The sequence below is a fragment of the Carassius carassius genome, chromosome 8 (assembly GCF_963082965.1).
Source record: "Carassius carassius chromosome 8, fCarCar2.1, whole genome shotgun sequence".
Lineage (NCBI taxonomy): Eukaryota > Metazoa > Chordata > Actinopteri > Cypriniformes > Cyprinidae > Carassius > Carassius carassius.
Window position 1 is genome coordinate 19,461,407 of NC_081762.1, and position 24,826 is coordinate 19,486,232.

The 24,826-nt window shown below is 39.4% G+C and overlaps 1 protein-coding gene across 4 annotated transcripts in view; it reads right to left on the minus strand.

The window, feature by feature from the left end:
* LOC132145468 (protein CBFA2T1) overlaps positions 1-24,826 on the minus strand; it is a 56,460-nt gene continuing 31,634 nt past the window's right edge. For 2 of the 4 annotated variants that reach the window (XM_059556528.1, XM_059556531.1), the window contains exons 2-11: positions 21,757-21,894; positions 19,251-19,492; positions 17,298-17,387; positions 13,903-14,084; positions 9,816-10,066; positions 9,015-9,112; positions 8,307-8,508; positions 8,018-8,086; positions 5,465-5,655; positions 1-4,435 (exon numbers count right to left, since the gene is read on the minus strand). In XM_059556528.1, coding sequence (XP_059412511.1) covers positions 4,157-4,435; positions 5,465-5,655; positions 8,018-8,086; positions 8,307-8,508; positions 9,015-9,112; positions 9,816-10,066; positions 13,903-14,084; positions 17,298-17,387; positions 19,251-19,492; positions 21,757-21,894 — 1,742 coding nt within the window. In that variant the 3' untranslated portion in view covers positions 1-4,156. The remainder of the gene's footprint in view (positions 4,436-5,464; positions 5,656-8,017; positions 8,087-8,306; positions 8,509-9,014; positions 9,113-9,815; positions 10,067-13,902; positions 14,085-17,297; positions 17,388-19,250; positions 19,493-21,756; positions 21,895-24,826) is intronic. The other 2 variants (XM_059556530.1, XM_059556529.1) reach the window with 2 other exon arrangements.

Consider the following 24,826-nt stretch of genomic DNA (forward strand, 5'->3'; position numbering starts at 1 on the left):
TGCAGGTATGAACATATTTATTACACAGTAAAGAGTACAACAATACCAGAATCATACTGCAAAGATTCACAGACTGACAGACCATGTACTACAGCCCCCAAAAATGAGACAATAAAATAAAGAAAACAGATTAAACAAGAAACCACAGTTCTAACATAGTAGACTCAAAAACCATATTTGGAAAAGGTGTGAGAGAGTCCACAACCTCCCAGCCCACCTGTAACCTGTGGTTCATGTTTACATTAAGTATTGCACAACAACTTTTTAATGAGCTTTTTTCACAATAAAGATTTTCGAAGAATCCTACGACTGCCCATCCTGAACCCACCCGACCAATTCATTACACTTAATGTTTCCACTGTCCCTTTATTATCCCAAAGTTTAATTCACTTTACAAACTGGAGAAAAAAATCAACGTAACACCTGGCAAACAAGGCATGCGCGAATTCACCAGCCGTTACTTTCCACTCACGTTTGGTGCGAATCCCCCATAAACACGAACCTAAACGACACTGACGAGCGGCCAAGTGTGTCTCACAATAGAAGACAGAAATGGGGGGGAAGGGGGTGCAGAAGAGGAGGGCAATAGGAATATATCACATTTCTCATCTTTGACCATGGATTGAATTAAAGTGTATATCAAATGGAGTCAACACTCTGAAACTTTTTTTTTTTTACTTTGAGTTGACTCAAAGCGATTAGTACACGTGACAAACTTAAAATGAACAAAACAATTTTTTTTTTAGTATTCTATTCTATTCATTATTATTTTTTTTTTCATGAGGTCTGCATTGTTACCAAGTAGTGATATGGTTTGCAGCTATATGAGCTTTTAACTTTGGGTTTAAGTCCTGCTCTCATGTGCCCATTTGGTTTGACTAGACCAGTGTCTGCTCTGCGACTGGTGCTCCTAATGTGCTGTCAGAGGTAGAGTGAGACTTTTTGCCACCGAGGAAAAAAGGTTGTAGCAAAACAGACGTACTAGATTGGGAAGGAGAAGGAGGAGTTACTTAACGCTTTGTCCACGCATATTTTATTCAGGTCACCCTGATCGAACTCACTGCACTAACTATATGTGTTTTTCAAAAATAGTGTTTCAAGACAGCTTAGCTGGCAGGTTCTCTAGCGATGCGGACAGGTGTCTTACACCCATGTTTTTTTGGATTATTTAACCGTAGCATGCCGGAGTAGGCCCCGAGTGGTAAGAGCTCCCGCTCCTTGTAAGAGGTCAAATGCACAGCATTTAGCACCATGGGATGTGAGCCATCAGATTGCAGTTAAAGGGTTAGTTCAGCCAAAAAATGAAAATTAAGAAATAAATGACTCACCCTGAAATCATCCAAGGTGTATATGACTTTCTTCTTTCAGACGAATCCAGTTGGAGTTATGAAAAAAAAAAAAATGTCTTTGATCTTTCAAGCTGTTTTATGCCACTCAGTGGGTGTTGCACTCCATCAGTACATGGTAAGTTTAATAAAAAGCTCATCCATTTGAAAAAAAAAAGTGTCTCACACGGCTCCGGGGGTGTACAAAGGCCTTCTTTAGTGAATCGATGCATGAGTAAAATATCCATATTAAAAACATAATAATCACTTTAATCTAGCTTGCGCTCACAGTTGTAAACGAAGCAACAATTAAAAAAAAAACTCCAACTAAATTTGTCTGAAAGGAGAAAGTCAAATACAACTAGGATGACTTCAGGGTGAGTAATTTATGGCTTAATTTTCATTTTTTGGCTGAACTAACCCTTTAAGTGCCCGTTTAGACCCCTCTTCCTCTTAAGCCATTGACGAGGTTGTTTAGTTTTAGATTCTCACATGGCTTTTAATCTTGAGCTGAAACACTTGAAGGTTTGGTTATGTGCCGTTCATGAACAAGAAGAGCTTCAGTTCGGTTGGTCTGGTTGCCTTTTGGAGCGGCGTTCTTATGACAAATCTGTTTCGAGGAATGATACGGAAAGAAAAACGACGACAATGACACTCGCCCTGCAGGATCTACATATGGGATCTGCCTATTCGATTATTGCTCGATCACTCAGACCACCTCATCCACATGTGAAACCCTCTTTTCTTAGGAACTGCTACATGGTTTGAGTGGCTGCTCCTCCCTATGAGCTGAATAGGGCTGGTCTTGGCTCTGGACAGGGGAGAGTTAAAGATTTTCGAATGGAAACATTGCTCTGTGTGGCTTCCCCTGATAAACACGTGGAGAAAACAAGAATGCATTGGAGTGAGTAATTTTTGTCATGTTTAAATCTTGGATAAAATCAGGTTTTGGTCCTTCATGTCTGTCTTTGGCTGTCTTCCATGTTAATTCCTTTGTAATACTGTGTATCCTGGTGCTCTGCAGTGTTAAAGCTGTCTGTTTTTCACCTCTGCATTTGGAAAGTTAGTTTCTTTTTGTACATTTAATCTTTTTTTTTGTAGAAAACAAAAACAACATATACCATAGCATTCAGTATGCATATGCATGCACTGTCCTTAACTATTCAAAGCAAAAATGTTTAGAAAAAAATGTTAACAAAAGCAGATTGTGATACTTCTGTTTTCTTTTTTTTCTGTTTTCTTTTTTTTCTGTTTTTTTTTTCATAGATTTTTCTCCATTTTTTAAAAAGAAAAGGAAATCACAGATATGTAACGAAGCACTCCAAAGATAACCTATGAAGTTTTTCCCTATGGAAAAAAAAACTGCCAAAAGAAGCATGCCGAGAGAAACCATGACAGTGCAAATACATTTATGTACGTCCCATGTACAAAAACATTTATGTTAGCATTCCATGTAACATGCTAGTTCTCAGAAAAAAAACATCTGAATGAGACTGGAGTAGCAGCTTTGAGAGATAGCATATGTCTTTTGAGGACAATGGGAAAAGTGTTTTTTCTTAGAGAACTACAAGAGGGACTAGCACAAACACATACGAATAGAAAAGCAGCTTGCGAGAGAGAGAGAGAGAGAGAGAGAGAGAGAGAGAGAAAAAAGAGAAAATATGTTCTTCCTTTTTGCACCTAGAAAGACTAAAAAGTTGTGACCGTGATTTAAACTATTAATGCGTAGTCACAATTGTCCATCACATGTACAATAAATAACCATTGGAGACGGCACAGGACACAAGTGTTTAACACAATGAGATCTAGAAGGGCAAAAAGAAGCAGAACGAGGACAGGTGACGGGGTTAGAGATAGGCAGGACAGGAGAGGGCTCCAACAGTCAGTGATTCATAGGTAATTTCTCAGCCCTTTGTTTCCCAGCGGCTGTCACAGTGAGGTTCTGACAGTCCTGCTCTGGTGGGCCGATGACTTCACTTCCTGTTTTGGGAGCTGATGGAGTGCATTTGGGATCAGGGCTCAGAGCGCATCCTTCATTACGCCATGTGGTACTCAACATCCAGCACGGGCCCTTCTCGCCCCTACATTCCTCAGTGAAACAGCTTTTTATTTCTTAGACCAATGACCTGGATATAATCCTGCAGAAAAGGGACGAACATCTGCGTTCCTTCACAATCTGCTGCACATCTGCAGAGTTCAGCGCGTGGGCCAGAAACGCCATCCGCCGTCTACTCCACCACGTCCAATGCAGATGCCCTTCATGGCGTGTTTTTGTCTCATCAACATTGTGTTGTCTTCTCTACAAGGAATGCTGTTTTTTTGTCTTAATAATATTCAGTCTGCTTACATCAGCTATGAAGTATTTCCTTGGTTTTTGTCATTTAAAGTGTCTTTTAATGAGGTCAAATAGTTTCATATCCCAGCTACTGGATAAAGAGCTTTGAAAACGGAACGAAGGAGGAAAAAAACGACAAACAAACATAACAAAGGGCAGGTCAGATATACTCATCAAGAGGTCCCGGCTGTCTACTCCACTTGTCTTCTTATTTACAAGAATGTAAGAGAGCCACAACAACAATAAATGGCATTATCAACAGTAAGCGATAATAGCTGTAGTAACAATAAAGAACAATGAGAATTTCGAACAAAGAATATCTTTGCGTTCTCTATCTTGGCAAGTCAATATGACCCGAAATGGACCTCCTGGGGGTAGATCGCCCTAAGTACAGTCTCTTCTTTGTTAGTGCGCTAGATTTAGCGTTTTGCAGCGAGTGAGGCAGGTGAGTCAGTCCCCGGCCGGCTGAGGCATCAGGAACGGCCCGCTCGGGGCTCTAGCGCGGCGTGGTCTCTATGGTGGAGGGCGTGCCGGGCGTGGCCGAGCGAGGGGTGGCGGCGGATGGTGTGTCCGCAGGGCTGCCGGCGCCGCTGCTGGGGGTAGCAGAGGAGCTGACGGTGGCGGGGGTCTCGCCTTGCTGCTGAGCCTGCAGAGTCTGGCCACATACGTGGTGGTGCTTTTCCCAGTCCTTGTGCTGGCAGAAGGAACCGCAGTAACGCGCCGTGTTGCAGCCGCTGCAAGTCTCGCTCGCCTTGCGCCCGCAATTCCAGCAGCTCTGCACGAGAGAGAGGGGGAAGGAGGTTTAAGCTGTGATATATATATATATATATATATATATATATATATATATATATAAACATGCATTTCTTTCCATGGGTATTATCCCAATTAGGAAATAATGGATCCACAGGCCTTTGAGAAAAACGAGCGAAAGTCTCGGCTCATTAGCAGCAAACATTTCCCATTTGACTTTAAGTCTAAATAGAGAATTCTGCTTTATTTTTCTTTGGATCTCCCTGCTTTGAAAACACGGAAATAATGAGCTAGCTAGGGAAAAACGCAGTCATTTTACCCAGTTCCACATGGCACTATGTGAAGACACATTTGTAACAGGTTAACTACAAAATGCTCAAAGATCACACAGAAACTCAGGTTACCACTGTGGCCTCTTTGTGTTTGTCTCCAGGCCAAATAGGAGCAATTATCACAAAGTCTCGAATGCGTCCCAGAGACAAGAATCCAGAGTTATAAATGGCTACCGACGCAATCCTCCAGGGGGAGGTGCATAAACATGGCTCGTGCAATTAAACTCAGATGCGTGCCACCTTTCTCTGCTAACTGATTAAACGAGCCGTACCCCTGCTGTGCGCAGACACTTGGCGCTCCCTTCCCAATTTCCCTCATCCAAATCAGTACCACCTTAACTGTCCACATGTTTCATTTAGAGGAGGAAAAGTGCCGCTCTGCCTGCAGTGATAAATGCAATGTTATATTCCTCAGCTCTGCATGACACCGGGCTGCATGAGGAATTATCTGGGACACTTTCTTTTCCCCCGTGCTTTTCATATGATATCCATGTTTTCCTAAAGATTTCCATACTAAAGAGATCGTATGTAAGCAATGGGACTAAAACAGCCCAGCCAAGTGAATCAGGCATGTACACATTACATAAAATAAAATAAAATCTCCAAGATGATATATAATGCAAAATATAATCAATTATGGAATGTATTACCATCACCAATGAATCATTCAGCTGTTCGCTAACACAATAACAATGTGCAGTAGGCGCTCAAGCTGTTACCTCACTAGAGTCCTCCTGCTGGTTGATGACTGACAGCGCGTCCTCTGCCGCTTGTCGCTTGGCTTCGGCCACAGTGCGCTCCATCTTGGCTCGCTCGGTGCTGATCATCTCATGAGCCTTGCGCTCGGCCTCTGACACGGCTTTCTGCAACTCAGACATGGCCTGCCTCTTCACCTCATTCACAGCCTCTTCTGAAAGAAAGAGCACAGTGCTTTTAAGTGTCCAGGGCACAGCAACAGAAACCCAGCAAATAACCTCTCTCTTTATATACAGTACATACACACAATCAGCAAAGAACCTCTCTCTATATATACAGTACATACACACAATCACCCAACATTAGTATCTGACATTTTAATTCATTTGAAAACTATTTTTGTGTTGTTTAATTGATGGCTGTTGGCTTGTTTTGTTCAAAAGCAGCTGAAAGATTAATCTGGGGATTAATTAGAAACATCAATTTTTATTTGAATGGGCTCAGATGACTTTCTGTGTTTGCCGAATACAAATAAACAACAAAAAGTGCTTTAGTTTTGCCTCAAACCAAAGACTTGACTGTAGTGCACAAGGCAGATTACAGGTAATGCTTTATATTTTTCCCTCTGAAGTATAAATGTATTTCCTTGAACTCGAACTTTATCTGTACTTTTACATTGTTATCCCATTAACCGTAAATACTTCTGGCTGGAAAACTCATCTCAAGAGCAGACTAGGCTTTTTTTGTGTGTGTGTATTTGTTTGTTTTCATTGTTCAAGGCTGCAGCCTGACTAATTGCATATGCAAATCGGGCAATTTATATTTAAATTATGCATTTCAATTGCACCCCCAAAGGCCCATACAGATCAGGATATGGCACGGTGTGAGAAAGGGCTTGAATATTCATCACCTACTGTACATAATCTTTCTAAAAAAAAAAGGACATTCACCCGTTATTACACTGTGGCAACTTGTGAAGACCGCTTTAAGGCAGTTTTGACTCTTAAACACTTTTAGCTTGGGTTGTGTAACAATCACTAAAGGCGTACAATGGTTTTGAAAAAGCCATGCTGATCTTGAGGAGTTTTAATAGACTAAACTGTCATGGCAGTCTCTTGTTCTGCAGAAATGGATGGCTGCGGTTGCACAGACCCTCCTCCCCAGTCTTAAATATGAAGGATTACAGAGCCAGGGACATTTTCATCAAGACTGGACTGAATTGTGAAACCATGGTGGTTTGGTGCACAAAGTCATCCCTTTTGATGGACTGAGGTCATGGAAAATGCACCACATTCCCTGATACATTTTACTGCATTTATATATTACTATTCAGATGGAATTTCAATCTGTGGTGATTTGTTTAGGGTGTTACTACCGCCGTTGTGATGTAAAGGCAACGTATTAGCTAAAACGAGCAGACTTAGACTGTCTTTTGTAACGTCACTTTCATAGAAAGGCTTGTTTGCTTTTATAAAGCCTTTGGTAAGACCACACAGCAAAGACAAACTGCTTTAGCAGATGCCTCTATCGTGTATGAGGCCAAGATAAACAATCTGTTATTACAGAACCCATCACTTGTCATATTTCGCACAGATCAACTGCTCTTTAAACAAAGCCTTTTAATATCTTTATCCGTCTTTTAACCAGCTCCTCTACTGTGATAAAACAGAGAGCCGTGGAGAGCTGAGAGCCTGTTGCACAGCTAATGGCAAGAGTGCTGAAGTGCTGTAAAGGCTGGGAGCACTTATGTGTCCTGTTCAGCCAGAGCAATAAAAGAGCTTTATGATCTGACATCACTGTTGGAATGTGTAGAGGTGCTTCCAGTGAAGCCAATCACTGAACTGCCCAACACACGACTCAGGGAACATTACAGGAGTCAAACAAAATGCCACAAAAACCCACTAAACCTTCCAAGTGTTTTATCAGCTTCTAAAGATTTTTCATGTTTGCTTCAAATAATGTTTTAAATAAAATGCATAATGACTTAACCTTCCAAGTCTTATATCTGCTTCTCAAGATTTTTGTTAATGATTTTAAATTAAATGCATGATGACTAAATCTCTTTTTTTGTCTATAAAAGATAATTTTGCAAATATGCATGAAAAGAAAAGAAAAAAACAGTAGCTTAAAAAGCATTATAGGAATTCAATCTGTGAAACTGTTTATTTTTATTTATTTAAAAATATGCATTTATCTGTTGTACTTTTGTTTTACTAAGATACTAATATTTGTACTTATTTTGTGTAGTGTCCCAACATCATTATATATGCATCCTTTCTTGTGCATATAATTCGAACCCCCCCCCCTCCCCCCGATTTTTCAACAGAACAACCGCAATCTCAGGAAAACAACTGTTATGTCGAGGTCTCACCCGAGTTTGGTGTGACACCGACCAGGTTCCCACCTGACTCTGCAGTTCTGCATACAAATAACTGACTGATTGAATTTCAGAGAGCTTTTAAATCACAGACAGGCTTTGAAGAGCTCTGCCTGAATAATTTAGCTTTGATTTTCCACCTGCGCTTATGAGAGTGTGTGCACGTTCAAAAAAAAAAGAAAAAAGATGGCATGCTAACCGGCTTTCTTCCAGATTTCTTCAGGTACGTATCCAGACACTGGCCTGTGAAGGAGCTCCCTATGGACATCTGGAAGAGAGAGGAAAAAGGACACTTCATTTACAATACATGGTACAACCATTTTCCCTTTCAAAATAACTGATAGATCATTACAACTGACTGTAAATCTGTTCTTTTTAAGATCAGACAAATCAGTTTTAAATAAACTAACTGATGTATGAAATAGAACATAAACTTTTCAGGTGATACAGACATCTCAGACAAACATCTTGAGATGAATAAGTGTTACCTAAAGCATTGGTTTCTTGGCTGGCAGGGCTCTGCTGTCTGGACTGACTGCTGCTGGAGCTGCTGGTCTTTTTAAGATCTTCAGCATCACTGTAACGACGGATCCAGTAGTTGAGCTCCTCCCGGTCGGCTTCCTGGCACCTACGCAACACCGTCAGAGAGCGGCGTGTCTTCTCCACCATATCCATAATGCAGTTCAGGAGCTGCGGGGGAGAAGCAGGAAGAATGTTACCAACACAACATCTGCTCTAAATAGAAATAGATATAAAAACATGATGTTAAAGGCTGGCACTGAATGACGACTCACACCTCTATATGTTTACAGTCGCTAAAGCACTAATGCCAACCCCTGACAAAAAGTCAATGCTCTGAAGTTGCTCTTTTATAGCCCAGGAGACCTTACAACTTAATAACAACTGATGTGTCTCCTAAAACGTATTAGACAAAACTGTACACAAGTTAATATAGATATTCATCAAAAAAAAAAAAAGCTTTGAAATAAATGTTTGCATTATAAAACAGGAGCTAAAATCTCCAGTTGAGCTTAATATATTCTCGTTGTCTAGAAGATTTTCCCCAAAGCCCCCCAAAAAAACATGCAAACATAGCAACGTATCAGTAAACACACTTCTTGTGTCATATTCTCTCTCTCTCTCTCACACACACACACACACACACATACTTTGGATAGTAATAAAAATGTTATTACTTTTCTTACATGGTCAAGGTGCTTCCACTCTTCTGCCCATTCTCTGTCTGTAAGTCTGTGATCTATGACTTCCTCCTGGCGCGTACTGCCGTGCATCCCTGACACAGAACGAGAGAAAAAGAGAGAGCAAATGTTAAACGTGTTACTATTTGGGCCTCGGTTTTCCATTTCTCTTGCTTGCCCTCAGCGGCATGTCGTGGCCGTCTGTTTCACAACCATAGCTCACCCGCTTCCTGACGTCCTCCATCGCTCACACACTCTTCATTCCTCACATGCTCTCATCCCTCACTCCTCTCTCCCATGCAGCCTGTGGGCATGCTCTCTCGCTCTCTCCACACAGCACCAGAGCTGCCAGGCTTATGCATATCTCGTACATATATCACTGGCTAACGTGCTTGAATATTTTTAGCACATTTAAACCTGATATGGAGAGTTGGTTTTATGTAAACCTCAAATCATTTAAAAAAAAGTTTATGTTCCTATATATATTTGTAATTATTTTTAATTTAATTGACATTTTATTAGCAGTTATTATTTATTTAAGTAAGAACCTTTTCCTTTTACTGTGACTTTCTATATTTCCGGTGTCTATTAATTGAATTTGAGCCTCATTTTATTTGAAACTTGTTTTTACAATCAAAATTTATAGGAGTCTTGCATCAAAATAGAATATGTTATTTACAAAGTTTGAGGATTGGAGGCATTGGTGACCGCAGCCATGGAGCCACGTCTCAGACTCTAACAATCTTTCACAGCATTATTAATGACTGCCCCCAGATGCTGCTGTAATCTCTCTCTTACCCAGAGGCCGAGGGCGGTCGCGGAGCTCGCGGTGGTTGGGGTGGCGGTAGGAATCTCTGTAGTGGTGTGCGATGGCCATGTCGTCCAGACGGTAGTGCTGTGGTGGGGGCGGGGTGGGGTGCGGCAGGCCATTGGGCTGGTAGGAGATCCCGTTGGAGGGGCTGAAGCGCTGGCCAGGGCTGATAGTGCAGGGCCTCTTGTTGGGGTGCTCGGGATGGAGCAGCTCCCGATCAAAGCCGTTCTCTTTGGTTCTGGAAGGAGACAGAAGAATCCAGAGTGAGGAACAGGAACATAGGAGCAGAAGTGAGACTGATATGAACTGATAGATAGAACAGTAGAATGATATAATGAATGATAGATAGATAGATAGATAGATAGATAGATAGATAGATAGATAGATAGATAGATAGATAGATAGATAGATAGATAGATAGATAGAATGAATGAATGTACGATAGAACAAACAATAGAATGATAGATAGAAAGAGAATAAACAAATGAATGATAGAACAAACAATAGAATGATAGAACGATAGACAGATAGATAGATAGATAGATAGACCGTTTGATAGAATGATCGATAAACAATAGTCAAGTCACCTTTATGTATACAGTGCTTTTAACAATACAGATTGTGTCGAATGACAGAAAGATAGATAGATAGATAAAAAGAAAGATAGAATGAACAAACAATAGATATAAAGACAACGATAGAAAGAACGATATATAATAGAAAGAATGAACGAACAACAGAACGAACAACAGATAGATAGAACGACAACAGTAGAACCATAGATAGAATGATTGATAGATAGAATGAACATATGATAAAACGAACAACAGAATGATAGACAGAAAAATAGAAGGAACGAACAATAGAATGAATGACAGAGGGATACATAGAAAGAAAGAGAATGAACGAATGAATGATAGAATGAACAATAAAATGATAGAACGGATAGACAGAGATAGATAGATAGATAGATAGATAGATAGATAGATAGATAGATAGATAGATAGATAGATAGATAGATAGATAGATAGATAGATAGATAGATAGATAGATAGATAGATAGATTCTTCTAAACAACTGGTTGTCTTTCCAGAAATTGTCAGGGAAAATGATGACTCACTCATTAGTGTCTTTTATTTTTGTGTTTTACCACTCCAACAAGACATTGAGATGTCTTCTGAGGACAGTGTGTTCATTGATGTAATGTACTTTCCTCTGCTGTGGGTCGAGGGACAATGTGAAACTGCCCCTAAGGCAGCAGAAGTCTGACATTTAATGTGCTAAGTAGAAAAGCAGCTTCTATGCTTCTGTCGAGCACTTTGTTGTCAGTAAAAGGAGGTCTTGACAGAGCACACGAGGACCGTAAGAGATGTGCACTTACAGGACTCGCTCTGCGCACCTAAACCCTAGGGCTTTCACATTGCTCTGCCCTTCACTTTCATGTGTCAAGGGTCCAGGTGTTCGCAGATGCTGGTACCTGTGTGAGTCGCTGTGTGTGTGTTGTGAAGGGGTCGTCCCTCGGTTACCTCTCAAAACCCTGAACTTCATAATGAGCTGCTTTTATGAGCTGCTAATGCGCATCCATCACCATCCATATGCTCCTCAAAGCCACCTCTCTCCTCCACCCACACCTCAAAAAAACACAGCTGCCTTTATTTTGCCCCAGTCTCATACATTTTAATACCAATTCTAATTCTATCTATTCTTCATGAACTTGTGTCTGATTCAGGTACGGTATGTGGTTTCCATGTGCTCTTTTTTCCATCCACAAAATGTCTTTTTTTAACTATTTATTTATTTACTTTGCAATTTATTTATTGTATTTTATTACAAAGGTCTGAAATTCCCAATATTACTTAGCAAAATTCATTTTTCGACTTTATATTTTTATTTGCGTAATTAAATTCAAACGTATTTAAAACTGGGTACTGTCTTCATGCGGCACTTGCTAAACAAACAAACATGGAAATACTTAATTACAATACAAAGAAAATATACATAATATACAATACAATATAAAATATATACTATAAAAAAATATATTTTTATTCACCTAGGATGTTTTAAATTGATCAAAAGAAACAGTAAATGCATTTATAATGTTACAAAAGTTTCCTATTTTAAATAAATGCTGTTCTTTTGACCTTTCTGTTCCTCAAAGGAACCTGAAAAAATATCACATTTCCAAAAAAATATTAATCACCACAACTGTTTTCAACATTGATAGCAATAAAAAATTCTCTACGTCAGTATATAGTGCATTATTTAATTTTGTGTTTTTCTTATATTAGTGTTATATTCCATCTCTACAGTGTTATGCCTAAGTATGTCTGGACTATCATATATGTTGCACTGTCTGTACTTTCATCTGCACTGGAAGCTCCTGTCGTCAATCAAATTCCTTGTGTGTTGTGTGTAAACACTTGGTAATAAAGCTCTTTTTTTACTTCTGACTTTTATATATATATATATTATATATATATATATATATCAAAGAGAAAGCAGCTGTTTTATACCGCATTGTTGATCAAACAAATGGAGCCTTGATGAACTTAAAGACACTTCTTTCAAATGCATTAAAAAAAAAACTTACAGAGGCCAAGTTTTTTACTCTATACAACTAAGATCTCATTGACAGGTCTTGTGTGCAAGCATTTTAAAATCTCATGTAACATCTTAAAATGCCTTAGTTTACAAGACTGTGGGGAAATCCGAACCTATTATTATTATTTTTTTTTTGAATTTTAAATATATAGTGGTTGTGCAGCACAATGGAATATTTTATTCAAATAAGTCTCGGCACACATTTCTCTTCTAAATGAGGTGAGTCCTACTAAGAATGCATTGTGGGGTGCGCTTTTCTCGGTAGCCGTAGTTTCCCGATTCCTTTAATATTAATCAGACTGAAGTGACCGTACATTGTGCTTTGTGATTAAGGACAGCATTGCTCCCTTTCAACTTTCAATATTGCTTTCTCTTTATTTTGCACCTCCTCATTCTAAAGGCAGAGTTGAGTGGAGCTGAGCCGAGCTAAGCAGAAACAGAAGCGCTTAGCCAGCCGTATCTGAGCTGAGTCTCATCTGTATGTGTTATCAGCCATGTCCCCAGGCTCACCTAACCATACATTAGAGCTCATGCAAAAATGCAGGTATTACATAAAAAGAGACAGATATAAAGAAAGAGAAAAATTGAGAGCTGTATATTCTTCTCTAATAACCATAAGGGCCTGAGCTGATATGTATTCTTATAAGTTAGCGTATTAAAAATCATATTTCCTCACTGAAAAGAAGAAATAATTCTGAGCTCCTGGGAGTGAACTGATATATAAAAGCTTTTATATCTTTTCTCTCAGGCCGCAACAGACATGTAGCCTTGCTCTAGTTTTATACAGTAGTGCAAATTCTCACTCATGTTCATCTCAACAGGAAGCCTCTACAGAATCTGCATTCTCCAGATGTGTCTGGTTCCTCCTGGTTCTGCTCCATTAAAGGACGAGAATCCAAATGATGCATGACAATATAGACACTCATAACCTGCTGCAACATTTCTACAGCCCTCCAGCTGTTTTACAAGCTTGCATTCCTAGTCTATAGTTGTGTGTGGCTGCCTAAAGTCCACTTGCTAACAAATGAATGCTTAAATAAACATTTATCTACAACTCCTCCAAAAAATATTTATTATGAGCTTTTATGAGAGATTGTTCACTCACTTTTCACTCAATTTTGGATTTTTTTATACCTTGATAACTTTTCCAAACATTTGGTTTAGTGGTTTTGTGATAAACTGAACATGTTGTTGTGAATTTAAATTGGCGTGAAAAATGTCATAATGACTTGTGATATTCTTCTTGTAAATTTGCAGTCTTTTTGTAAAGAAAACATAATATTAAATAAAAAAAGAAATGTATTTATTGCTATACTTATTAATTACAGAAAAATAAATTGTTTGTATTTTTTCTCAAAGCAAGTTAAAGGTTGTTGTTTTTTGTTATGGCAAGGGAAAATATAGTGTGACTCTTTGAATACCAACTATACTACATGACCGATTGATGATGTCCATTCACAGTTTGCTCACCTGTCAGGCGTTCTTCTCTTGCCGTTCTCGTTGACGTCCATCAAGAGTTCAGACGAGTCGACAGGTGACGTGGTGCTTGTATCCAGCAGGAGTTGCTCATGTTGGGCGAGATACTGAGCCGGGTTCTGCTTGGCCAGCCGTGCACAGTGCACCAGCTCCCTCTGCAGTAGCGGCAGGTTGGCCTGTAGGGGGAGAAAGCGGTCAGGATGTGCTGAACAGATGTAGCACTATGAAGCTGTCCACAGCCAGAGGCTCTAAACACCATTTTTTGTTTACTCATTATTATCATTACAGGTACATTCTTCCAAAATAAAGACATTCTCGCACCGTTTCGAGCAGCACTCTATTGTGACCTGAAACATGCATTAGTGCCCTGCGCCCTTGATATGGGCAATCATGGTCAACATAGAAAGTGACATCTTCAAAGCAGATGGTTTGGGAGGGAGAGGGGGGCAACGTTCGCTTTCTTTCTGTCTCATTTCCTCTGCATCTCCGTCATGATTACTAGCTGGCTTGGCTTTCTCCGAAAGCACTTGGAGGCCTCGCCACTTCAAAGACACACTGAGGAGCATTTTCACGGCAGATGAAAGGTTTTTGTGAATCCCCATCCAGCAACAGTCGGACTATTGCAGCATCTAAACAGCACAAGGTGTTAGTTGGAGGATGATGTCTATTTTCTCTCTTTCTGTGCTTACTTCATCTCTGTTTTCTTTCTCTATGGCCTGTGACTCTGATCTAAGACTACAATCAAACATCTTTTCAGCTCTGGAGTATTTTTCAGTGTACTCCCACTGCGCGCCTTTTCAGTGATGTAATGGCTAAAATTAGGAGCGGTGCGTTGATTGAATATTGAACGAAGCACTATGAAAGCACAGAGTTTAAAGAAAGTGTGGCCAAAATTTAGCTGCTGGTCATGAAGTAGATTAAATGGCAAAAATAAAAAAAATCTAATATGAAAATGTAAATAAATAAAAGTCATTCTGATATATTTTAATGATGATAATGATGGGGGTTGTTTATAAAGGACTGCCTGGTCGCCAGCTGTATGAGGTAATGGTCTGTTAGTAGTTTATGCTGATAATTACCAGAGGCTAGTGAAATTGCTTTGACCCTCAGTGACCTCAGACTTTCATTAAATGGAGGTCCTCATAGTTAGTGACAGTTCACATACACCATGTACATTGCAAAAATGATTTTGTCTTGCTTCCCAACATTCACTTGAGAAGCAAAATGACTTAAGAATTTTCAAAAAAATAAATAATCAAAATTAACTTTATAAATAAGAAATACAATATCTGCCAATAGGGTAAGCAAAATACAACTTTTTCTGTTTTTACACTATAGGCAGATATATTTCTTGTTTAAACTCACCTAATTTTGACACATTTTATAGAAAACAAGACTTCATATCACGAGTAATTTTGCTTTTAATCTTAATTCGTCTTGTTTTTAGAATGTTTAGATCTTTTACTGGAAAACAAGACAAAAAACTGAGGAAGAAAGTCGTTATTGCAGTGTATTTCAAGACAATGAATAAAAAAGCTTATTCGTCCATAAAAGTTAGAACAGTCTAATTTGCAATTTTATTGTTTATCATGATCGATTTTTTTAATTCAATCCAGTAAGATTACAAACATGCAAAGATTTGACATTTGCTATGATTATGTCTAAGTGTGTTCTCCAGCTCCTGTGTGGTCCATTAGCACACAGCTAGTTGGAATTCAGCATATCAAACACAAGCCGCAAAGCAGTTTGCCACGTATATGTAATCCTCACTTCCTCTGCACCGCTAGCATGTGGTGAAGCGCCGACTATGTCACGCTGAGTACGTCTCTGAGCAATGAGGCACAGAGCCGCAGAGGAACACATGTGCTTACAGGCTTTATGGAGCCTGCCGAACGAAACGGCGGCTAAATATTACAAATTTATCAGACGAGGAATCCATTTAGAGGAATCATAAACAAAAGCCATCAGCACAAAGGCCGTCAGCTGGCGTCGAATTTGGATTACATTATTAGAGTGATGCACGCTGCCCTTCCTGTAAACACTTCCCCGCAAAACCCAACTCTGACGGGAGGGTCGCTAGACAACATTAGCCTAATGAAAAAACGCTGCTAATGCACATTGTTGCAGATGCGCTTCTGCACACTTATAAAAGCCCCTGTTCCCACAGCCATATGGTATTTGTCATTAAAGGCTCCTTTGAGAAAAACCACTAAAATTAGACGAAAGGGAGAGAGGAAGCAAAAAAAAAAAGATAACACAAGTTGCATCTTTGATACCACCCCTCCTGACTAGATGATACAGTAACCATATGGTGCAGAGCTGCGCGAGAGTGAGCGAGTCAGGGAAAGTGTCCCTGTATGCTTCTCTGCATCCGTCAGCGACCTGAGCAACCTCTAATGGGACCAATTTCTGTGCGACAGAGCCAGCCAGGATAAGCAGTGGACAAGATAAAATGCCTCCGAACGGTGCGCTGCGAAAACCGACGGTCTCCTTTCCATCATAGTCTAATGGAGTAAACAACACAGATTTGATCTCCACTGGTCGCTTATTTCATTATTATGAAAAGGAAGATGGAAGAAAGCAAAGCACGAGAGAAAGATGGGAAATGGGGAGGGGGGGGTGAAGGTTAGACAAAGAGGGAGGGAATGGTTAGGTTGGAGCGCCGTGCGTAATAGCTGTCACTTACAAGCAGATGAAAACGAATGGCTAACGATTGAGGGTGGATGGATACAGCAGTCACCATATGCTCATGAGAATTTAATCTCTATCAAGCGCTGATGTCTATTTTGCAACAATATTTGCAACATATGTCATAAATTAACAAATTATACATTCGCTTTGGAGGCTACAATCATTTATCTCGAACACGATAATGTGATACAATGTATGGCATGTGTAACTCAAATACTTCCCATGGTCTAAAGAATAATATGCAGAGTGTTTATTTGAATGGTTCGTGTTAAGTGCTCCAACATAAACAGGCCCTGAGACACATTTAACTGTAATGAAATAAGGGCTGCAGTGACAAATGGGCAGCAGAGAGGGCAAAGGTTGATATTCTCCCAGACAACAGATCATCTTACTGTGGTAATAGTTTCAGATGTGCCCTGCCCTTCAAAATTTGGAGTGTGAGAAAAGCGATGGCCAAACAACGATGTCCGTTGGAACGTAAATAGAGACAGTGTGTAGTGGGACAGGCCCGTATGGTGCTGTTATGCTGATTAATGTGGGTTCACATCATGACATATTAAAAAATAGGTCCCAGTGATCAAGAAACCTGATACCTCTTTGCTCATGAGGAAACCAGGATGAAAAAAAAAATGGCTGGGAGAAATATGTACATCTGTGCCTCAGTTGTTTAAATGTTTTCCAGATTGCTTGTGCAATACCTTCAAAAAGGGGATGACAAAAGGTCGAAGTGGGAAGTTGGTCGCTTCTTGCAGTTTGGAGTGGAATTCCTCAATGGTTAGAGTGGAGTTCTGCAGGGAGAGAGGAAAAAAGATGGTGCACGCATGAATACATGTGGAAAGCATTATGTGATAATATTACTTATTGGAGGCAAAACTATATCCTGCTGTAGATTGAATGATTTGAAGACTGTAATGGGAGGCATATGGATGGCTGTGGTGAAAGGCCTTGTAAGGGGAAGTTTGATCTGGAGGCTTTTACGTGTGTATGAGCCAACCGCATCAACAAGCACATGCACAAACATGTATGCAAACAAAACTACAGATGCAGTATCACACTGCACAGCTTGCTCTGCGAGATAAAACATGGTATAAACATCGTAACACACGCAGAAGATATGCAGCTTTAAAAAAATGTGTCTTGTTCCCTACTGAACTGAAATATATCTTACCCCTGTTAAAAAAAAGAGAAATGACTAATTTCAATCTTTCCTGCTCTCTGCTCTATCATCTTTTAACAGACTGATAGAACTGATAGGACACTATTTTCAATTTTCACCATGTTTTTTTCCAAGAGAGCTAGCGGTAGGAAAGATGGGAAAGAGAGCAGGGACTCATACATTTGAGAAAAATACACAGCTTTTTTTCTCCCCTCATTTCCCAGACCTGAATTTTGTTACATTAGGCTTACATCTGTTCGGCCAGATTGCAGCGGCCTGTTTTGACAGCCAGAAAGCCTCCTGAGCTTTTCTCCAGCATCGGTGGTGCTAATTAAGTGTGTCACTCTTTTCAATAAGGCAGAGTGGGGAGCGAATTAAAAAGAGCCATGGAAGCCAAGGGGACACAAGGAAGCCTCTGCGTGTAGACACAGCAAAAAATAAACAAATGCCCGCTGAAAACAAGAGCTTTCCTTTGGAACGGCTAATTAAAGCAGCCCTCCTTTAGTACAGGCTGCTAATTCACCATAGTTTATTCCATAACTACATATTAATGAAAATAACACTGTGGTACAGCTTATGGTGCACATCTTGTCAAGTGGATTTTTTTTTCTTCAGTTATGTTGCTATACTTAGCTACAGATGTGTTCTATTCGATTTATTGTTGTTGGACTAACCGTTATTTTCTATGATGGAAGCCAAACAAGATTTGGTGGCAAAAGCTTTTTGGTGGCAAGAAAGCAAAACAAATCAATTTCCACTGTCTGTAAACTTTTCAGGAGACACAATAATTACTAGTATCCTGTCAGAGACAACTGTTTTTTTCTTAAAGACTATGAGTAAGAATATACACTTTATGCTATGCTAGAAAATCCTTTTCCATTAAAGTCGTGAAGAAATGGAAGTAGTGACAATGTTTTCTTCCACATTGTAACGTACATTCGAGTGAAACAGATTATCTAAAAGAATAAAATGTACTGTAGGGTGGGGACTTAGTTCAATTCATTGTTTGTTGTGTAAATTAAGGTAATTTGTTGATTGAAATACTTTCTAACATTATCATTGCACACAGTTGTCAGCACTGTTTCATCTGGCTTTAAAGTAGTTGAAATCAGAGAGTAATTTGTGTTCTTTTCTGAATTCAGGCATTAATCGGTGAATAAACGCATCTGTGCATCATAGTGGATAATGAATAAACAGTCCTTGTGGTTCAAATGAATAGCGCTGTTTCATTCCACTTTTGGTGCATAAACATTACATCGAACATTTAGCGTTTTGTCGAATAAAATTAAATTGCAGTAATTATCGCTTTATCACCCAGCCCTATTTCTGAGACAGGTGAATGCAAACTTGCAAGGGTGAGGTTTAAGCTGTTTAAATGATTAGAGAAGTCCTGCATATGTCACCAGAAAGAGGTTTATCATTTCACACAAGGATTAAGTTATGACAAAAAATAAAAACATGGAAGTGCCACACACTTTTGTGACTGCAGACTTACCACAAGCCCCAACACCAGGGTACGCACTCGTTCTCCGATCTCAGGTGAGATGTCATTGCCGAACTGCTGTAGTGTCGTGAGAAAGCGTTTGAGCTTGCTGAGCTGTCTTGCACCACAGGCCGGCGGCAGCTGTTGATTGGCCAGCGAGGATGAAGATGATGATGAAGGCCCATTGCTGAAACCATTGGGTGGAGATGGAGCTCCATTCAGTGCAGTGGGAGAGTGACTGGTGCCATTTGTTACTGGAAAACAGAAAGTTTATTATTTCTACACGCCACAAAGAGAACTTTGGCGTTTATTTTTAAGCCAAGCATTATGGAATGATCTTAACCCAAAAGATTGATATTAAACATTGCCAGGAACATTCCTTAAAAAGCAGCAGCAAGCAATCCTTTGTCAAAAATGACACTGGCGTATGAATGCCTGTGACTGACGGTGCTTGAATCAGCCACGGCAGCTTTGAGAAGGAAGCTGTGCGTTCTTGCTTCCATACATCAGACATATTAAGTCCAGAGGAGGAGAATACATGTGGTCGAGTGCCCCCCGTGCCACAATGAGAAACATACGCGGTGGAGGGATGCAGCTTGGAATCAACGTCTTTCTAATGAGATTAGGCTGCGTGATAGCCTCGTTTGCCTGGCCTCCCTCCAACAGAACAGAAACGAGATACTTGAGCTGCATCTGGTAACAATTACATGGAGGGGAAATCAAAGCACTTGCTTTGTTAAACCTTCAGAATGTATAATTAGAGTCTGCCTTTAAAAAGGCTCCGGATTGCTTCAGACCCGGCTTGCTTTTCGTCTCTTTTTTCATAAGCGCTAATTGCAGAGTCCAACTGATCTGTTTTTAGGGATGTAACATCAGAGAGAGGAATGTGTTACTGCTGTTGACAGCACACCACTGCTCAATTACACTGACATGGTGCTGGGATGCTGTGGCACGGACGGCTTTGATAGAGAGCCGCTCTAGCGCTCCCCTGAGCTGGCATGTGTGATGTTCTTTGTGGCATCTGCCAGCGGGCAAAAATCTGCAGGTCAGAAGACAAGGGGAAATCCTGTCGACTGTAATGAGGGAAGCGCAAAACTACATATTCTTTAAAAGTTGACTGATTATCTGAATGACTTGTCAACCAGTTGGCCCTAAACAGTATAATTTTACTACTTTACTTTTAATTTTTGATTTATTTTGTTTCTGTAATTGTTTTGCATTGTCATTTTCTAATCTGTTCTGTCATTCTTTGTCTTTGTAAAGTAACTTTGAGCATTAGAAAGGAGCTATTAGTAGTAGTAGTAGTAACAATTAGGATAATTTATGATGCCTTTCATCTATCTCTGACATTTAATAATTGCCGTATTTCAGTTATGAAGCAACTGTTACCCTGCAACTATTGACCATGGTAAAATGAGTGAATAAAACGAAACAAAACAAAGCAAAATAGAGTGTTTTCTATGGCTAATCAAAAAAAAAGTATGTTTTAATTAATGTTTTAAGTATTATTAATAATCACCCATTTTACAGAGCTAGTATTTAAAGAATAACATTTGACATACGATACATAATATCCAGTTTAGCAGTCGTTTAGCCATGAAAATATAGAAAATATCTAATATTTTAATGCAGTTGACCCTGTGCATTGGAGTTTGATTGACAGGCGATTTTTGAACACCATTTTTGTCCGACAAACATACCAGATAGGACAGTAGATTAATGTCAGTGTACTTGAACTTGAAAAATAGTGTACTGATATCTTTGCCCATTTGAAACAACATACTGTTTGAACTGTGGCACTACAGCGATCTGTCACGACACATTAAAGAGCCATAAAATGGTATTTATTGTTTGAATTTCTTACAAAATGACTCAATTTGAAAGCTGAGATTCAGTTTTATACCAAAAGTAACCTACTCTGTCTTGTCTGTCAATCGAAACTCAAATTAGATCCAAAAATTCAACTGGAACTACACACAGCTTTCGTACTACTCTCTATTGGACAGAAACATAACTGATTTAATATTTGAAGCACATTTTCTTCAAACCACCTAACTAGTCAACAATACTGACACATCAATAACTGTAAAAAGCTGGAAGATGGATTGGAAATCCGGATTTCGGCATGAAAATCAAAATTTTCAGCATGACACAAATATGTAGCTCAATTTTTAAATGAAACAATGCATCTCTATTAACTCCCTTTTTAATGAACCAAATGTAAAAATCTGTACTGCAATGATCTGGATAGGCTGACTTGGTTAAAATTGTTTCGATTCTGGAAATTGATTTAGATATCCCCACTTTTCAAGGAACAACAAAAACAGAACTGGACTCTGTGACGAGTGGGGCGGGGCCGAGGGACGTGGGAGCGAGGCCGGTGGAGTGATTGGACTCATTTTAAGAAAGGAACTTAAGGTATTTTAGGACTATTTTATACTTTTATGTCATTCAAATGCATTGGTCTTCTGTTGAGGTGTCCATGTACAGGCTGAGTACAGTGTGTGCTAGTACTCACATGCAGTGGGGGTGAAGGAGCTGGTCCTGGGAGCTCCCTGTGTGGTAGGGGGAGGAGGCATGGTGGGCGGAGTTAACCTGGACTGTGTTTTCACATCAGCAGGTGAGTCGGGCATGGTGGAGCGCTTCTCAGTGCGATCTGCAGAAGAAAAAGTGGATCAGTTCTTGTGAGACCCCAGTGATATCCCAACAGCTGCCTCTCCACAGCACCTGAGCTCTTGTAAGATATACACACACAGCTACATACACGGTACATGCCTTTAGAGAGTTCATAGATAGAAACACCAGTCAAATTCCAGCTGTCATCCTCATTTCCCTAATGATCAAAGACACCGGCAATACTCTCATTAAATTGTTTCAGAAATCTGGAGGAGCCCCACAGAGGTCTTCAGCATCTACAACAGACATGTAATGTCTAAAGTACCCCGTTTCTCCAGATTAAAAAGTCAGTCGACCCATTTTACACTTGATTATGGTTAAGAAAGACGTTGACTTTTAAAGTACGTTTTATTGCATGTGCAAAGCTTGCTGTCACAGTGCTTGTGTGTTACCATGTGTTGCTATGTGCTTACTAGGGTTTGTGAGTGATTTCTAGAGCATTGCTTGCTGGTTGATCTATGACAATCTGGTCTCTTGATATGGCCTGGGCCTATTTCAATGCAATTTCCTTGTTTGCCAGGCCAAACCAAAATATTCAAAGTATATACAAAAATACAAAAAGCAAAGTATTCTGGCCACTTCTGTCTAACTGCATACAGGGTTAGAACCAGTGTTGTTATTGTTAACTCATACTAAAACTAAAACTATAACTATATATATATATATATATATATATATATATATATATATATATATATAAACTGCTTTTGTTAATAAAGCTGAATTACAAGAAAAAATATACATATTACAACTTGAATGCAATAAGAAATGTTGCCTTAGTGACTAAATGACATAAAATAAGTAGAAGTTTAAATGCTAAAATTAATAGAACCCTGAAATAAAAATAAATTGAAGCTACATAGAAATATTAAAGAGCCAAAAACATATAAAAAATGACAAAGGTGCATAATGAAATTCAGTTAAATTGAAAGCTCAATATATAAAAATGAAAGCTATTTCAAAAATAGTACACAAATAATACTAAATTAACACTGGTCAGAGTTGGTCTGGAGAGGGTCTAAAGTACTAAATCATGAAACTTCTGTTGCTGTTGTTGTTGTTTTTGGCCAAGCACCAGCAGTGACAGTTTTTAGGGCATGTGCATCCTTTTTTATATACTTTACAACCTTTGACAGCCCAAAAACCTTTGCCATTTTGATGCTGTTTACTCCAGACGGTCATGATTAACACTATGGTCTCAATTTCAGGATCTGTATTGACCCATCAGCACCCTTGTTCTCTCTATTTCTTACATATACACAGATATGTATGTGTTTTACCAGCTGTGGGAACACTGTGTGTCAGGGCAAGCAGCTGCCCTGTGTCTGCGGCGTGAAGTCTGACTTTTCCAGATTACAACTGACTGTCCTGGGTGTTCCTTTTCAGCATGTTATACTCCACAGAAGAATATTAAAAACAGACAGTTGATAATGGCTATGTACAGTACCTCCATGCAAAGATGTTTCACAACTAGGGGTGGGACGGTTAGCTGAAAAAAATTGAACCGTTCGGTTCTCCACACACGGTTCGGCACGCGCTGGGACCGCGGTTCAACTTAAATCTGACAAAGCATTTGTAATATGGTTTGCTATAAATAACACGTAAAACAAACAGGATTCAGCTAATATATATTTCTGTTGATGGATGCGCATTCTGGCTTCCCAGTTCATTACAGCAACAGTGATGAAAAAAAAAAAACCTGGAAAAACTATTCTCTCTTGTTCAGTGCGAATGCTGTATGCTGGAATATGAGCAGCGTGCTGATAGTGTGCACACAAATGAGAACTGAACAGCTCACGTTGATATCTGTGTTTAAACTAAACTCATTTAAGCTTTGACAGTTTAAACATTTAAGAGCCAAAGGATGCAAGCTTGTGCGCGCAGTGAGAAGATTTGTGCGTGCACTCATCTGAAGTGCTGCAAACCCGCGCCTAAGAACGTACGCAAATTGTGTTTAAATGGACAAATTCACAATAAAATTATATCAAAATGCCCATCTTGGTAAGTATTCTACAGCAAACATAGCCGGCTGAACGTAAGCCTACTGTATCAGTGCACTGGATCATTCTCTTAAAGTGACAGTCTTTATATTAATTGAACAGCAACAACAAAGAAATCTCTCACTGCTCTTGATTGAAAAGCTTTTTAATTTATAGAATAATCTTACATTTTTTTCATAAACATAGCACATACCAAACTGTAGTGAAACCGTGACTCTAAAACCGTGAAACAAACCAAACCGTGAAAAAGTTGAACCGTTCCGCCCCTATTCACAACTAAATGATGTTAAACAGCCATTGTTTTGCTTGCTATGTACACATTGCAGTATGATCTGAAAAAAGGTGGGTTCTTTTAGATAACCCCAGTCAGACCATGAAAGCACAGGAGATAAAAAAGTTGGGAATTTCAGCTCTGTATGGCTCCCATTCCCTAGGAACCTCTGTGGCTATGTGTGCACCAGATCCTAAACATATGTGCCTGTGTAGGCTTAGTCTGCCCCATACTTGCTCCCCATGCACCTTCAATCCTTACCCCAAATGAGAACAGAGTCATCCATGCTAAAAACAAAGCTTAAACTTTATATATTACACATGCACGGATCCATCTATCCCCGCCGACGCTAACAGTTTATTTGCTCTGATAAAGAAATGACAGAATAATCAGCAGGGGTCTTTAGACTCACACCTACACATGTGGTGAATAACTGTTTTTTTTTTAAATGTTTTATTTAATCTGTTTTGTCAAAAAAAAAGAAAAAAAAAAGAAAGAAAAAAAAAGAATGAAGAATGAAGATATAATGGACAGGCTACTGTGAAAAATCACTGCTGGTAATGTCAATGTGACATATAATTATTTCTAATAAGGCAACTCTGCATTTGTTCCATGATATTCATTCAAAAACACAATGATAG